General features: G+C 35.5%; 1 protein-coding gene across 1 annotated transcript in view; it reads left to right on the forward strand.

Moving 5' to 3' along the window:
- Positions 1-16,634, forward strand: part of ACAP2 (ArfGAP with coiled-coil, ankyrin repeat and PH domains 2) — a 68,210-nt gene that overhangs the window by 48,130 nt on the left and 3,446 nt on the right. The window contains exons 11-22 of the mRNA XM_059822613.1: positions 1,589-1,640; positions 3,048-3,148; positions 4,368-4,473; positions 4,888-5,096; positions 5,312-5,381; positions 6,732-6,826; positions 8,138-8,322; positions 9,137-9,229; positions 10,538-10,725; positions 11,065-11,174; positions 11,470-11,580; positions 11,828-11,889. Coding sequence (XP_059678596.1) covers positions 1,589-1,640; positions 3,048-3,148; positions 4,368-4,473; positions 4,888-5,096; positions 5,312-5,381; positions 6,732-6,826; positions 8,138-8,322; positions 9,137-9,229; positions 10,538-10,725; positions 11,065-11,174; positions 11,470-11,580; positions 11,828-11,889 — 1,382 coding nt within the window. The remainder of the gene's footprint in view (positions 1-1,588; positions 1,641-3,047; positions 3,149-4,367; positions 4,474-4,887; positions 5,097-5,311; positions 5,382-6,731; positions 6,827-8,137; positions 8,323-9,136; positions 9,230-10,537; positions 10,726-11,064; positions 11,175-11,469; positions 11,581-11,827; positions 11,890-16,634) is intronic.

Genomic DNA, 16,634 nt, shown 5'->3' on the forward strand with positions numbered 1-16,634 from the left:
TCTGTGTTGGTTTTTTTAATAGATGGTAAATCTATTAAATAGATTGGTAAAGATGGTAAATCTTTTAAATAACAGTGACCAAAACTACTGCTGTTAATAAATAGAAAAAGTAGTTAACTTTTTGCATTATTCTGTTCAATTATCTAAACCCAAAAAGATGACTGTTACTATGTTGGAAATCCAGTATAAAAAGATCCTGTTGTTGCTTTTTAAATTAAATATATCTGCACAACATTTGAAAAGATTAATTGTTAAAAGGTAGAATCTCATCTGTCTACTAAGTACTAACTTTTCTAACAAATACTAGATTTTCTGATTTGAATCTAACTTTTTTGTATATCTTAATTTTTCTTAACAATCTTTGTGTGCTTCTTTTCATGAATTGCTTGTGGTGGTTGAAAAAAATATATGGAGCCCTCTTGTTACTAATTGCAGTAAACTATAGCTTGAAGTTCAACAGCCTGTGGAGAATAACAAGATATGTTGCAATACAATATTCTGTATAGTGTTATCATTCAAACTAATTGGCAGTGCAGAAAAGTGATGTGTGCTGTAAGTGGGGTATTTGAGATAATTGAAGAATTACGCCATGATAAACACAGGTTCACATTATAAGCCTGAACAAAACAAAAAAGTGAACATTTCACTGGAGGACTGAATTATTTTATATATTCCCTTCATTTTTGTCAGTTCAAAACCAGTGATGATTGGTTAGCTTTTATTTTGTGCATCCTCAGAAGAGCTGGAAAGGGATGGTTATATTTGCTCGTTTTTAATATTCAGTGGTCTCATAAAACGCAGTTGTTAGATCTGAGGCGCTCATAATTTTTTTCCAAAATACGAATGATCTTTCCATTCTCTGTGAATTGTATCCTATCTGAGCAGTGAGTTTGACAAGGAAGGATACAGTTCAGAGGAGCTGAAGTGTTACGTTATCTTTTGGATTTTATAGGATGCCTTCATTAAATCTTTTATTTGGTATTTTCCTACAAAGCTGAGGCTTAAGTTAGGATCCTACTTAGGTTTTCCTTGGTTTTGCTTTGTTTTCATATGCAATCTTTTCATTTCAGCATCTAAAATATTAAGAAATGCCAAATATAGAGAGACATTAAACCTACATAAGATAGCAGCACTGTAGTATTTTTAGTGCCTTAGTAAGTTATTTTTTAGTTCTATACTCAATATTCCAGGAGTGAGTAGTTTACATAGTTTAGGTATTGTTGTTATTCAAACTATCTGAATTTGTGTTAACAAACAATTACTTAAAATTGTAGCTTACTGCTAAAATACAGAAGTAAATGTTCTTTTGAAATGAAAATGTTTTGTGTGATAGCTTAACTAATGTTGTCATAACATGAATGTGTTTGTTAAGGACTCAAATTATTTGAACCTTGCTTCCTTTTCTGTTTTTGTCTCTGCTTTCCCTTTTTTTATTATTCTCACAAAATACTTGCCAAAACTGACTGCAGCATTACTCTTGTGAATTCTTTTATGCAGTCTCTCTGTAGACTGTATGTTAGCACACTTCAGTCAAATAAGCACTGTAAAATCAGTTATGTATTCTCTGGATGTCTCTTTATTTGAATAGGCGCTGGTTCTCAATACAAAATAACCAACTTGTGTACCAGAAGAAATTTAAGGTAGGTATCAAAAACTGGCTTGGGATAGTTTGGGGCGTGGGTGATGGTTTTCCTGACTGATCAGGGGAAGGAGAAACAGTGCTGATGTTGGCATCCTGTGTGGTCTTGAACAACCTACTGCATTTTCTAAATTAGTTTCTCCCTTTGTAAAAGGAGACTAATAGCTGCACTTACAGATTTTGAGATTCCTGCACAGTGGCTTGTAAGCGCGTGCTTTATTTGCTGTGGGTTTTGTTACCTTGTTGCAGGGAAGGTTTATGAAGAGCCTTAGAAGTTGTTGGTCCCAAAAGGCTTGTACACACCTGGTGTCAGCAAAATATTCCCTGCTGTTCTTTGGGCAGTTGTGTTAACTCTTTCAGGACTTGCTCTCTCCAGTTACTTACTGGGTTCACATACCCGATTTAGCAGTTGGGGAGTCAGGGGTTAAAAAAAGGCATGAAAGCATTTGTTATGAAACAGTCAGGTATGTTATGCACATGTATTTAATACTGAAAACATAAGGTGGTTCAGCAGTCAATATCTGTCTTTTTGCTGGTGGGAAAGTACAGTTGTTCTATATTACAGCAGCAAGTGCAGCTCTGCCCCAAGCTGTAGTAGAAGTCAGCCTTTTCAATCAAGATTTTGGGCCTGTACTCCTTTGTTTACTGTTCTAGTATCTGCTTTTGCACCACATAACTGTAACTGTTCTTCATGTTGGAAAAAAACTAGAAAGCTGTATGGAAAAAGGAAAAAAAGTGAGGGTAGAGTTTATGACAATTCACTTCTCTTCAGTGTTGACAGACCAGGTTCAGAGGCTATTCCCTGTTATCTAATGCTATCAAATCAAGGGTCTTAATTTTTGTAGGTGGAAAGGAAACAAAACAGTTGAGTTAGTGTGAGCACATTTGAGTTGGGCATTTTGTGTTTGTGAATTCCAATTACATTTTTGTTTTTTAAAAACACACCTTTAAAATGCTGTTAGATTAGAATAGAATTCTTATGAATGGAATCAAATTTGCAAAACCACTCCATCCAGCTTCTGGTTTTTGTACTTGGCACTTATAATACTGCTGATTTAGGTATAATCTTTCTGATTTATTTGTGAACTGATTGCATCTCTTAAAGTATCTTTGAACTCTTTGAATACGGTTGTTTAAATTTAAGGTGTTGATTATTTAGTAGATTGGATTCTAGGTAAAAAGGAATTCTCCAATGTTTGTATTAAATTTTCATAAAATATAACAAAACATAAAATTTATCTAAATATTTCCTGCTAAATAGCTCTGATTCCACCTATTTAAAATTTTGTTTTGGAGGAGAAATTTGTGTGAACAAGCAAATAGAATTAAATTATAAATAATTTGGGATTATTAGCAAATTTATTATCTTCCCTCTTTGTGACTTGTTTTGTTAATTTTTGTCTCTTAGGATAATCCCACAGTAGTGGTTGAAGACTTGCGGCTTTGCACGGTTAAACACTGTGAGGACATAGAAAGACGTTTCTGTTTTGAGGTGGTTTCTCCAACAAAGTAAGGAGAAAAGGAGAAGTGATGGAGCATGTTTATTGAAAACTAAAAAAAAATAGTTACATTTGGTTGTCTTGAAATGCAAGATTAACATTTCTCTTGGGATAGATCAAAACAGGAAAAGTATCTGAACAATTCTGTTTTCTGAAATTTTGGCAAAGAGTAAGTGATGCTGTGAGAAGTGTTTCTAGTATTTAGTTTACTTTTGGCATTAAACATGCATTCTTGTGCTTTATATATACATGGCTTGTGTTTGTGGAGCTGTTCTGTCTTAGTAGTAGCTGATACTATCAAGCTGTTCAGTAACGTAGAAAACAGATCTCAGTTTCTCCAAATTCCTGATTGGTGTAGTGTGAGAGAGAAACGTGTTAACAAGTCGTTGCCTCAGTAGTGTTAAATTAGGTTTCAGAATGCACTAAATGAAACTACCAAATAAAAGTATTTTTCAGCTCTAGCAGTGCAGTGTATTGGTTATATTTGGAGACATATGGCAGTCCTGCTGCAGCCAGGGCGCAGGACATGGACTTCTCATTAATGATTTTGAGATGTGACCATACTTAAATTTTCCGTATAAGGTCAACCTGCTTTTAGGTTTGGATGTTATCTACACTTCCCCACTCCTACTTAGTTTCTCTTCTTAATAGATTGCTGTCCTAATGTTAGCATCCTCAGTTGTGGTTCACTTTAGACAAGCAGGAGCAAAATGCATGTTATACTTTTTCAGCCCGTAAGTGTTGGAACAGTTTTATACTTCATGACCTGTTTTCTTTAACTGTTGATGTGAAAAATAGTTCATTCTTTGTCAGAGAGCTTTAAAATTGTTTCCTCTTTATCTCAGTGAATGAACTGTGTTTTCAAGGACCACTACCTGTATCTTGTATAATTAGTCATGGACGTAAATTGCATGTGAGGGTATAAAAATGAAAAATTTGGAATAAGAAAGTGAATGGGAAGCTAAGCTATTCTCTGGGTTATTTGAAGAGTCATATCTATATGTTTTAGCATTACCTGTAAATAGTTTTGAAACAAGGAGTTCGCAATTCATAAAGGGTCAGCTGCTTTGTTACCTCAAAATAAATGGGTTTATTAGATGATGCCTGCTCAACAATATACTTGTGGTGATAGCAAGAAACTTTGTCAAAAGTCTGTATTTTATTGACCAATGTGTTGTTTGTTAGCTGCTTGTCAGCTCTGAATGTGAGTACACCTGTATTTGTCACAGAAGCTGCATGCTTCAGGCTGACTCAGAAAAGCTGCGACAGGCGTGGATTAAGGCTGTTCAGACCAGTATTGCTACAGCATATAGAGAGAAAGGGGATGAATCTGAGGTGAGTTTAAAAACCAAACAAACGCCAACCCCCCTTTAGATTCTGAAAATTAAAAATAGAGAAAACCTCTTTTCATGAGAGGGGAGGGAAAAAGAATCCATTGTTTGTCTTCCAGTGGAAATGCAATTAAATTTTGAAGGCTAATCTATCTTTCATTCTATCTTACTAATGTTACTTTGGCCTATATATTCTGATGAGTTTTTTCTGTAGCGTGATTAAAATTCATAGGATTGTTGGATACTCCTGTATTCAGTTCTATATTTCTTCTAAAAAGCTAAGCATTTTTTCGGATCTGTGGCTTTCCTTGGTCTTAAATGCAGAAGTTACTTTTCTAGGCTTCTAGTGCACAGTCAGTATCTGTAGGACTTCTATTTCTTTAATTTAGTGTGTATATTGTTTTTTTTCTTTTCTTAGAAACAGGAAAAGAAATCATCCCCTTCTACTGGCAGCGTAGAATCTGGCAGTGAGACAAAAGAGAAGTTGTTAAAGGGAGAAAGTGCTCTACAGCGAGTTCAGTGTATTCCTGGTAATGCTGCCTGCTGTGATTGTGGTTTGGCAGATCCTCGCTGGGCCAGTATCAACCTAGGAATCACGCTGTGCATTGAGTGCTCTGGGATACACAGGTTGGGGAACTCTTCAAATTGTATTTAATTTGTGCATTGACTTAATTAGGAAGGGTGGTGTTTGCCTCTTCAAATGTATATTAAAGCAAGATTAGAGACCCCTGTTTGTAAACAGAATTAAGGTAACTGCTTTATTTGCATAAATTAATGGTAAAGCTGTCTGAGGTAAGACATAGCACGCAGTTACAGGTTATCATTTTTTTCATGCTGTTTAGAAGCTTGGGAGTCCACTTCTCAAAAGTAAGATCTTTAACGCTGGATTCATGGGAACCTGAACTTTTAAAGGTATGATTTTTGAAACACATTTCTATTTGATACTTAGATTGTTGTTGTTCTAAAGCCACCACATCAGAAAGTTCAATCCAGGAAACACTTGCATTTGTACCCAGTGCATGTCTTAAATTTTCTACTCAAAAGTGTGTATAGTTGTGTGTTTTTTCTAATTCACACTTCCTTATAATACATGCAGTAGCAGTAGTCATTCTTGCTACAAACTTGTGAGTCAGAACAATTTAGGACACTTTTGGGTTCACAAATGCACTTTGAGTAGTAAGTTTCATCTGATACTTTCAACGTGTAAAAATGGAAACTGATTGTAGACCAATAATATAGTGGGCTGAAAAATTTTGGAAGTGCTATATCAGCCTAAAGCATGATCATACTTGAAGATTCAGATGCCAACTTCTACAGTGAGATCTTGATTTCATACTCCTACTGGCTTACAAGAGAACATTCATGCAACTGCTCTTGTGTGCTATTTGTGTGTCAAAATTCTAGCTTGAAACATGCTTATGAAAATCATGTAGCATTGAAATACAGAAATAGGAACTCAGACATGGATGCATGTGTGCAACTGGATAACTGCTGCAAAGCTTTTGTTTCTAGCTGGATGTTCTGGTACTTAGGTATTGCTTCACTATTCTGAACAATCAAAAGACAATGTGAGTAGGGGTGTTTCTTTTGTGGTTTGACCTTAAATAATTTTAAAACTAATGTGTTCATGCAGAGGAAACAAACAAAAAAAACCCCAAACTACACCCCTTGTCCTGTTCATGTAAATACTAGAGCTGAATATTCTACGTCGTATTAGAAGCAAGAAGTCTGTTCATTGCCATCAGTAAGTTGGACTTCATAGGCCAAATTCTCCTTAAAAAAAGCCTGCAGATACTACTTTGTCTTTGATCTTTTCCTACAGATGTAACAGATTATAGCTTAGCAAAAATGCCTGTTGGACAGGATGGAGTAGAATTGATTGAATTGTCTCTTGCCGATGGGATAAGAATAGCTACCGGCAAAGCTAGTGGAAAAGAGTACCTTTGTTAATGAGGCCTGCAGATGTCATTCTGATTGTACAAAAAACATTCTTGAATGACAGATGGTCATTTTTGCAGTCATTTTTCAGAAGGGAATGTCACTTTAAGAGTGACATTTTTTTTGCTATCTTACTCTTAATTTGGTCTCTCTATTCACTGATTGTTCATTATCATGATATAAACCCATGCTTATTTCTGTCAGTGTACTTTTACTAGTGAAAATACCAAGTTGTATAAATAGGCTGAGTGAGGTTAAAAACAACTAAATAGGTAGATAAAGCTTTTTGCAACTGTATTTGAATTTATTTATTTTGCTTCATAGCTTATGTGTGAATTGGGAAATGATATTATAAATAGAATATACGAAGAGAAGTTGGAAAAAGTGGGAGTAAAGAAGCCACAACCTGGAAGCCAAAGGTAGTAATTTACTAGCAGTGCCTCTTACTTCCTTTTCTTGTTGCTTCCTTCAGCCTCCAGCTTTAAAAGATGCTGCCACTTAGCTGTGTAATGCTCCCTTTCATTTACTCTTCTTTTCCCCTTATCGCCAGTATATTTTGCTCTCCCCCTTTTCTCACTCTCTGTCTTTATTGGGTATTCCTTCTGTTGGTCCCTTTTGGCTTCTCTTGTTCACTTGTTCTTTTTCTGATCTCACTCCCTCCTCTTGATGACAACTCTATAGCATCCTGCTCTGTCTCATCAGCGTGGGCATGTTGATTTAGTTTCCTGTCTACTTTGTACCATCTCAGCCAGCTGTACTTGGGCAGGAGCCTGTGGCTGTGCCTTTTGTTTACAGTGCCTCTGTTCTTGAGTTTGACTTTTGTTCCCTCATCCTCAGAATGCTCTTTTCTTTCGACCTACATTGTACATGAGCTCTGCTGCTTTACAGCAGCCTTCTAATGATTGTAATGCTGTCTGCCATTTCTCTTATGGTAATCTGAGTTTGAAGGTAGTTTCCTAATATTTTGTTCTGCTGTATAAGATGTCTTTTGAAACTTTTTTACCAGCTTTCCAGTTCTGTGCTGCTTGCTGTCAGGCAGTTTTATGGTATAAAAACAGCGCTTTATCAAGTGTTGGCAATTTGGAGACTGATAATATAAATTATGAGATTTGTTAGATATTGCTTCTAGTGGTAACTGCTTTTTAGCAGTTTCAACAGTAATACTTTTATAGCCCCTTCATCAGTTTGTCACAACTGAAGTGGCGGCTGTGCCTACCTGAGGCTTATTATTGTTATAGTTCTCTTGTGCAATCTTGATGTTCTTTTAACAAATGTTGCAATTTATATTTACTTAAGAAACTAAATATATGCTATATTAATTAGTTAACAATGTAAAACATGTATAAGGGTTTAATACCAAGAAGTGGTAGTTGGACTAGGGGATCATTGTAGGTCCCTTCCAAATGAAATAGTCTATTCTAAGTAACACGCAATAGCTAATGCTTGTTTCTTCCACATACTACTTTCTGTAGTCTCTGCATGAAAGAAAATACGCATATATGAACTTAACAAAATTACTTTCTTTTGAGCCTTATGCAAAATTTAATTAAGAATCCAGAAAGATTAGACAGTGTGCTCTTAAACTTTCTGAAAATGTGTCATAAGCGTGTCTTACGTGCAATGCGAAACTACAATTTTGGTTACTGGCTTTAGTATGAAATGGATGTTCTTTTAATACATGAAAATATTAAATATTAGCTTACTAACTCCAGGGATTTTGTATATGACAGGCAGGAGAAGGAAGCATACATCAGAGCAAAATATGTGGAAAGAAAGTTTGTAGAGAACCAGCCTGCATCAGTGTCTCTGCTTGAATCTGGAACAAAAGTTTTGCCTCAAAGTCAGGAAGAGAAAAGGCACAGTGGCCCTGAAAAATCCCTTTTGGCAGGGGATCAAGGTGCGGCATCCCAAAAAGGTATTTACACACTTCTCTGCTTAGCTACATTACACATGTTCTTTTTAAAGTAACATATTTTTGTATTAATTGATTTCCTGCCTCATGCAGAGAAATTAGAATCTGTCTTTTAATGGGTCATAGCCTAGTTTAGAAGCATAGAGAAGAAAAGACTTGGTCAGAAATGTGCATTTTTAGGTGGGGAAGAATTTGGAGTGGGGATGCTTATCATTCAGAAACATATTAACCACCTTCTTTCCTCCGTATTTTCATCCTTAATTTTTCCAATAACGTTCTTTCCTGCCCTATCCCTTCCTTACTGCCTGCTTTGTGCTTTGCTAACTTGCATGTCCCAGCGGTTGCTGTAAGTAGCGACGAGGCGAGGCGGGAGTCTCTGTTCTGTCCTGATGAACTAGATTCACTCTTCTCCTACTTTGATACCTCTTCAAAACTACGTAGTAGTAAGTACTACAGCTATGGCTTGTTGAGTATTTGCACTAGTGATCCATTGTGTGTTGTGGCCATCTCCCTGCTTTTAATCCATTGTTTCCAGGCTGCTGCATTGCTTAGTGTTTTCATGAAATAATTTAAGCTTTTTTACTTATCCTGATCTTTTCCTTTCTAATAATCTTTGACATTTATTATTATACATGTTATGGTTGCAATATGTGACTTCATATTTTTCTATGGATACATTATAGAATAATTACTAGTCATTTAAAAAAAAAATCATGTATTCAGGACCAAGTATAAGAGCTTGCTTTATTATCATGGTATCTGTGAAGAGTAGGTAACTTATGGTCTGCATAGTAATTACTGTTTCTCCCCAAAACAGTACGAAGCAGTGACAGTGGGATCCAGCAGAGTGCTGATGACAGCAGAGAACACCTTGCCTCTACTATATCAGCTAACAGTTTGTATGAACCAGGTGTGTTAGGCTTTGCACTTTAAGATGAAAATTTAATCACTTTTTTGGTAGCATGTTCTTGTAAAAGAGATGAGTGCTTGGTGATACGATCATGTCTCTTCTATCCTGGTGGGCTGAAACCTTTTTAACAATGGTGGTTATTGCTTGAGTAACCTTTCTGTCTTCCAGACTTGGTAGAAAGAATGGTATTGAAGCCTTCTAAATGAGTTCAGAGAACTATATTTTTTCCAGTCAGATGATACTGAGCCAGAACTTTGGTTTTTTTGCAGATAGAGCAATTCTGCGTTTTGATACAGACAAGTCTCCACAGAAATGCATAATCCTTTTATAAAGAGCTAAATCCTTGGAGATGGAATTCCTGTTAAGTCACAGATAATAGGCTTTTATGTGTTATTTGAGCATTCTTCATTAATTTTTCTGTTTTCTACTTATGTGGAATTGACCATGTCTTTAAACATTACCCCCTCTTTAGTCAAAGTTTTATAAATTGATTGATGAAATTATTTGCAATCTAGTATTAGCATCTTGGTCTGACAGATGTATTCAGTATGGCTTGTCAAAATATCCAAAACATTTATTTATAAAGCAAACTTATTCTTCTACATTAAAGCACTCTTCTGAGGTATGTTTTAAATCCAGTAGTTCACAGCTGTGGTTTGTAGGCAAGCAGCATGTGGCTTGTATCCTTTCTTTGACTGCATTGTAGAAATACTTACGATGCTGTAACTCATGAAAGCTTCTATATAGCAAGTCTTTATCTCCCAGACTTCATTCTGTATAACTCTTATTGAGATGAAAAGAAAGAATATGCTTTGGTCCAAGAGATTATAGCTACAGCAAGTAATTGGTAAATGACAATGGTATCTTTTAAGCAAAATTATGTCAGAACAGTATTAGCCTCATAGTCAGGTGTATCAAGCTGTTGCAGATAAATATGTATTTGTATGCCTACATCTCTGTAGGAAATTGGTTTTATTCATATCTTGCAGTATAGGATAAAACACAGTTCTAACTGAAAATAATTTCTTAGAAATGACATGGAATATGTAGCTTGAAAGATATTCACAGGTGCCAGTAACATGGAGAGAATGTTTTCTAGGCAGTAGTAATTTTGTGAAGTGGCCATGCCTGAAGGCTGGGACGAGCTAAAGGCATCTGTGACTTGTCCTGGCAGAATAGGGCAACAATGCATGGCATTCTGCAAAACCTGAGCTACCTTATGCCAGAGAAATGACATTTTTGGTCAGAATTCCAGGAGGTACCTTATAAAAACAGGGGTTAGATAAGCATTTATTTTTTTCTTTTCAGAGGGAGACAAGCAAGAGTCTTCTGTGTCCTGTGACTCCAAACAGCCTAGTCCAGGATTGCAGCTGTATCGAGCTGCCTTTGAGAAGAATCTTCCTGATATGGCAGAAGCATTAGCCCATGGAGCTGAAGTAAACTGGGTCAATGTAGAAGAAAACAAAGCAACACCACTCATTCAGGCAGTGCGAGGGGTATGTAATATACAGCACCGAATGATGTGGGAGGAGGGGAAGGGGAATAATAGGGATATTTCTGTGTCACTGTTCCTTTTGAACTGCTTGCTTTGCTAATGAATGATAATGTAATGCTGAAGTTGTCTTTACAATGTCGTCTCAAAGTTGTTTCTGAACTATTTTTTTCCTGTTAGTGCTTTGTTTGGAATTATATAACCTAGTAATGTTTAAATTTGATACAGAAGCAAATCCCTTTTGTTTTCTTTGTCACATGACTTAGTAGTGAGAAGGCAGAACAGGTTTGGCTCTTATTCTAGAGATCCAGTGCTGAATTGTTTCTTTGCTTTTATTCCGTAGGGTTCGTTGGTTACTTGTGAATTCTTGCTGCAGAATGGGGCCAATGTGAACATCAGGGACATAAAAGGAAGAGGACCCCTGCACCATGCCACAGTTCTAGGACACACTGGGTAAGACTGCTGCAGAATTTGTAAATGGGCATCCTTTAGTATAGTTATTAATGTGAAGCTTCTTCATTTCCCCAAATATTCCAGCATTTTAATATATTTCAGGTGATGCAGGCCTTTCTTAAAGGTTGTGCTTACTACTATGTTAACATGTTAGTTGTTCTAGATGAACAGCACTGTTTTGATATGTTCAAGAGACTTTGGCATTTTAAGCCAAATATGTTGCATCCAGCTTGAGTTTATTTGCTTTTTTCCTTTCTTGTTGTGAAAATTCTTCTTAAATGCTTTTTCTAAACAGACAAGTGTGTTTATTCCTAAAACGAGGAGCAAACCAGCATGCCACTGATGAAGACGGGAAAGATCCATTGAGTATAGCAGTAGAAGCTGCGAATGCAGATATTGTAACATTGTAAGTTGTATGTTCTGTTTTTAATTAGGTAACTAGGTTTTCCTATTCTGCTTCAAGTTAAAAATATAAGAAATGTCAAAATTCCTTTACAAAACAACAGGGAGAGCAAAAGAAAAATCAAAGAGTGTGCACTATCCATAGATGACCTCCCTGGTGTAAGGTTCAGGAGTGCATTGTAGGTCTTGAATTGTAGTCTTTTTTTAGTGTTTTAAAGTTGACATTGTTCTTCTTGTTTCCTAAATCATAGGTTGCGTTTAGCAAGGATGAATGAAGAAATGCGTGAATCGGAAGGACTCTATGGACAGCCAGGTCAATACTCTACTAATAACCATACTGAAATGCAGTATAAGAAGTGTATTCAAGAATTTATCAGTTTACAATTAGATTCTTAGGATCTGAGGGAAATTTAAGATAGCTTCATACAATAATGTTTTTTTATAAACAGCCGACACATGTTAAAGCTTCATTGAAATTTACTGGTGCAACTTTGTCAGAGTATTTAGGGGACCTAAAAGGAGAGTGTTTAAAGTATGTTATTACGGTAGTGTATGTTAGTACAGCCATTACCAACCTGTTTTGCTGGTAGTTGTCCAGAGTTTTCTCCTATTGATATTCTACTGAAATTCATGTAACGTTAGGATTTACCTGATGTTATTAAATAGCAGCCTTCTGACTCCGGTTGCTCAGAGACAGTTGAGGAGTTCATCTTATTACAGGATACCATTCTCCTTCTGGTGGAAGGGTCCTCTTTTTTTTTTTTTTTTAAGAAAAAATGCTTGCACACCGATGTAAAAATGTATGTCGACTATTTCAAAATAACTCCAGACAGAAATAGAAAAGTATTATTTCCTCAAATTTTATTTTAAAATATTTTTATTTGTTAAGATAAAAATAAGAAACAAAACAGTCATTCTTAAGTATGTATTTTTGTATGCATAGTATCTTACCCTTTGATTTAAAAAAAAAAATAATTGGCAGACATTTGGGCCAACTGGTACAAGAAAGTAACAAATTATATTTAATGAATATGTGCAACTTTATCCTCGGACACTCAGTCCCATTTACGCTATGTTCTGATGTGATATTTATGCAAGCCATTTCTTCTATTATGGTATGCTTCCATAGGAATCTAATCTCATCCAAATATCAATAATGAAGACACACTTGATTGTCAAGTTAGATAGCTAAAAACATGCCGCTATACTTGGCAGTAGTGAAAGGCAAACCTTATTTGAGTGCTGAATACTCTTGGCTTAAACCTATAAAGCCTTTATGTATTTTCCACTGATTCATAGGACTGTCTGTGCTTAAGTCTTACATCAGATTGGGGCTGGAATATACTCAAAGGGCAACATTTGAGTCTCGTGTCAATATCCCAGATGAACTCTATTAAATAAACCCAATTTATTTATTTCATAAAGTTTCTCCATAAGAATAGATGTCTTTCAGATTTATTTTTAAACAAATCTTCTAGGAAATTCAAATTAAAACAATAAAAGTGTACTGTAGACACTCAGACATTCAAATGCTTTCTTTGGCAGTGCAACAGATAATTTAGAAGTATATACTTGATTATGAGCTTAAATGAGGAAGAATTCCCCACTCAGAAAATGCAGCAGGCTACATATATGAAAAAAGTCAGTTTGGCCATTTTGAATGTAAAGCTGTTTTCTGCTCTGATACATACTACTTCACTGACAGGCTGAAGGTAACAAATACTGAAGTATTTTTGACTCTCCTCGTGTTTCATTTTAAGAGGTAAAAAGAGTAACTGTCAGTTTCAAATAGTAAAATGCCTTTGTTTTAAGGGAAGTAGGTATTTTGAGTCAAAAGCTTTGTGCTAAATCATAAATTAATATTTTAGATCATTTAATGGACCTGCCACAAATCTGAAATTATTATAAACCAGAAAATGTTTCTATAGTTTGTACAGAAAGTTGGTTACTGAATGTTACATCTAGTAAAATGTTTCATTCATAACAAATACAGGCACTACTTTCATGAAAATATGAATGTGTTTAAACTGGAGATGGGGGAGACTATTTTCCCTGACATCTTGTTTAGAATATTTTTTTAGACAGATTCTTCACTTAGCCAGCTTTTTATTTCAGCTACCTAAGGCTTTAATTGAAAAGATCTTGACCTTTTTATCAGTGTGTATTATGGTAGAATCTAGAGACTGCAGACAATGCAATCTGATCCAGATATTTTATGGATAATATCTGATCCTTGTAAACAGGCGAGATTGACAATGGAAAGTAGAGCTGCTACAAGGGATAGAGATTGCCCAAAATCAGGGGGAGGGTATCATTGGAGTAATTTTTGAAATTCAGGTCACAAGCTGTAGCACAGTGTCCCAACCAGGAGATCTTGCTGTACCTTTGGACAGCATAGTTCTGCTCTCCTTGATTCTTTACTTGCTGAAGTCTCTTTTAAAAAGTTGAAGTAAGTATTTGAGTGTTTTCAGTGTTAATGTCTGCTAGCCTGCTAGAAGGGTTGTGTAAATGTGTAAGTGTAAGCACAAAACCTGTCTCTGCTGTCACAAGGTATGATACTGTTACATGGTTATAGAGGAGGCAGGTCTTTTTCACTGTGTATAGATGTTAAATTATCTATGCTGCCCTTATTTTAGAACTCCTCCTTTCCAAAATTTTTATTCTAGAAAAAAACCAAGGATTTCCAAGACATTTGTATGTTTGCTGGGAACTATGTGAGAGTAAATATTGATGTATGAATTTGCTGTCATCAAGGTGAAGCCAACTGCATATTTCTTTGCTTCAGTAATGAGGTTGATAAACAATTACTAATGTAGCTAATGGCCTCAACATTTCTGATTTAAATATACCTGGCTGTTTTGAGCTACTGAGAGAATGTATATATTGCTTTGCAAGGTACAGTTGGTCTTCCAAAGTATTTCTAGAATGGGAACTAGCTGAAACTAGCTTGTTCCACAAAAAGTTCATTTCTGGTGGTAGAAGCCATATGCACCATTGTACTGTTTCTCGTATAAAACTTCAGTGCTCATCTTCTGGTGCTACAGTATGTCTGCTAACTATCTGATATTAGTATCGCTACTTTTTCTTCCTATCGTTTCTTGAATGTATGATGTGTGCCTTTTGAGTTACTCTGGCGTTAAATGGTAAAGCAGTGTTATAGTATTTTTGTACATAAAATCTGCACTTTAGGGAAAACATTGCTTGGAAAGGGAAATTCCAGAATTAAATTTTGAAGTAAGATTTTAAAATAATTATAAGGTTTACGGTACTAAGTATTTTAATGCAGCATACAAACTAAAGGGGCACTTTATTTTAGTCTATTTTTGTATGTAGTATTTTTGTTATTTAATAGAGCCAAAACCAGAGCCACAATGTATCTTGCAAAAACAGCTTTTGTTTTTTCTTTCAAGTTAATGTTAAAGAACCAAATATGGCAACCTGAACTATAGTACTAGTTCATCAGTGGATCCCACTTCTGTATTAAAAGCATAATTGCTTTTATCATACAAGCTTGATTCCCATTTGTGCTCTTCATAGCTGTTCTTTCGGTGAATGTTACAACTCCCTTCGTTCTGTGCTTATCCCCCAGCACAAGCAGTTGTCAGAAACTGTTACAATAAAATGTGTCTGGTGCCTGCTTCATCTCTAGAACATACTTGAAACTAAATCTGAAAACCAAAAGGGAATTTTACTAGAACTAACTTTTCCTGGTAGAGCAGTATTGAATGTATTTATCTTAGTCTGGGAAGAATCGTGTCATTACATTTTTATATAAAACCCATGTGCCATGCATGTTAAGTATTTCCGGAAGGTCAGTTATAATTTCTTAAAGTGTTTTCAAATGAATGGAGTCTCATCTCCAAAAGTTCTAATATTGGAAATGTCCATTAAAAGATGGAAAAACAAAACAGTAACTTTTCACTGTAGTGCAAACTTTTAAATACAAAAATACCCTTTTTTAAAACTACCCTTTGGAAAACAAATGGTGTAATAATACTTTTCTTCTGCAATTGTATTGGGGGGGAAAAAGTCTTCATGTTCAACATACACGATGAGAGAGGTTTTGGGTTGATTCCTTTGTCATGCTATTAATCAAGCTGTCAGCAAGGAACAGTAGTGCTGGGATCTTGTGTCCTGTGTGGTCATCTGTGTTGAAGACAGTAAAATTTGGATGGCTGCACAGTTCCTGACCAGACCAAATGTTTTATGCATTTAATTGCCTTTGAAGGCAATAGGGTATGGTTAATGTTTTAAAATGAAACCTGAACTCAAGGCCCAAAATGCTGCAGCAGATGAAACAATGTGAAAATGTCCATTTTAAAGTGGCAAAAGACTGACTTGGCAATGACTCAAGTAACCATTCCTGAATGTGTTTTCCTGTGTAGGCAAAGAGGGGGAGGGAGACAGGCCTGGTGGAAATTTCTGCCATCCCTCATTTTGGAATATGTACTAGTAGTAGGGTTGTGTTGAAGCACAAAGGGTGAAGATAAAAAAACAAATGAAAGATGTTTAAGGAAAGTATCATCACTCTTATAGATAAAACTAAAAGTTGTAATGAATGTTTAGTAATGCATGTAAAAACTTATATTTGCCGAAGTAATAGACCAAAAGGATTTATGAACAATAATTTCTCTACTTAGGATTGCTTTTTTTATGCTATTGCTTGCTGATTGTTTCTTTCATGGAGAGTTCTGTCTGGCTGTAAGACTTCTGACCTCTGTTTCCAAGTAAATCTTTATTTATGCCATAATTCTACTTTTCTGAAGAGAATCTTGGTTAGCACTTCCTTGCAAAAACAGGGATTTTATTCTTTAATAGCTAATAAACATTTTGCTTTTTACATTGCTTTAAAATGCTTTCATTTTTCCTTTCTAACTCTGAACTTTCCTCTGTGTGGCTGCCTGTGAGGTACTATTTCAGGTATAGTTTGGCTTTGTTTCATTTGCTTCTACAGAATGTGCATGCAAGTAAACAGTCCTAAAGAGTTCACATCAGCATCATTCCATCTATAAGCAATCTTTATATATCAATGAGTGTTATACGGTAATTGGTAGCATA

Source organism: Gavia stellata, chromosome 11 (genome assembly GCF_030936135.1).
Source record: "Gavia stellata isolate bGavSte3 chromosome 11, bGavSte3.hap2, whole genome shotgun sequence".
NCBI lineage: Eukaryota > Metazoa > Chordata > Aves > Gaviiformes > Gaviidae > Gavia > Gavia stellata.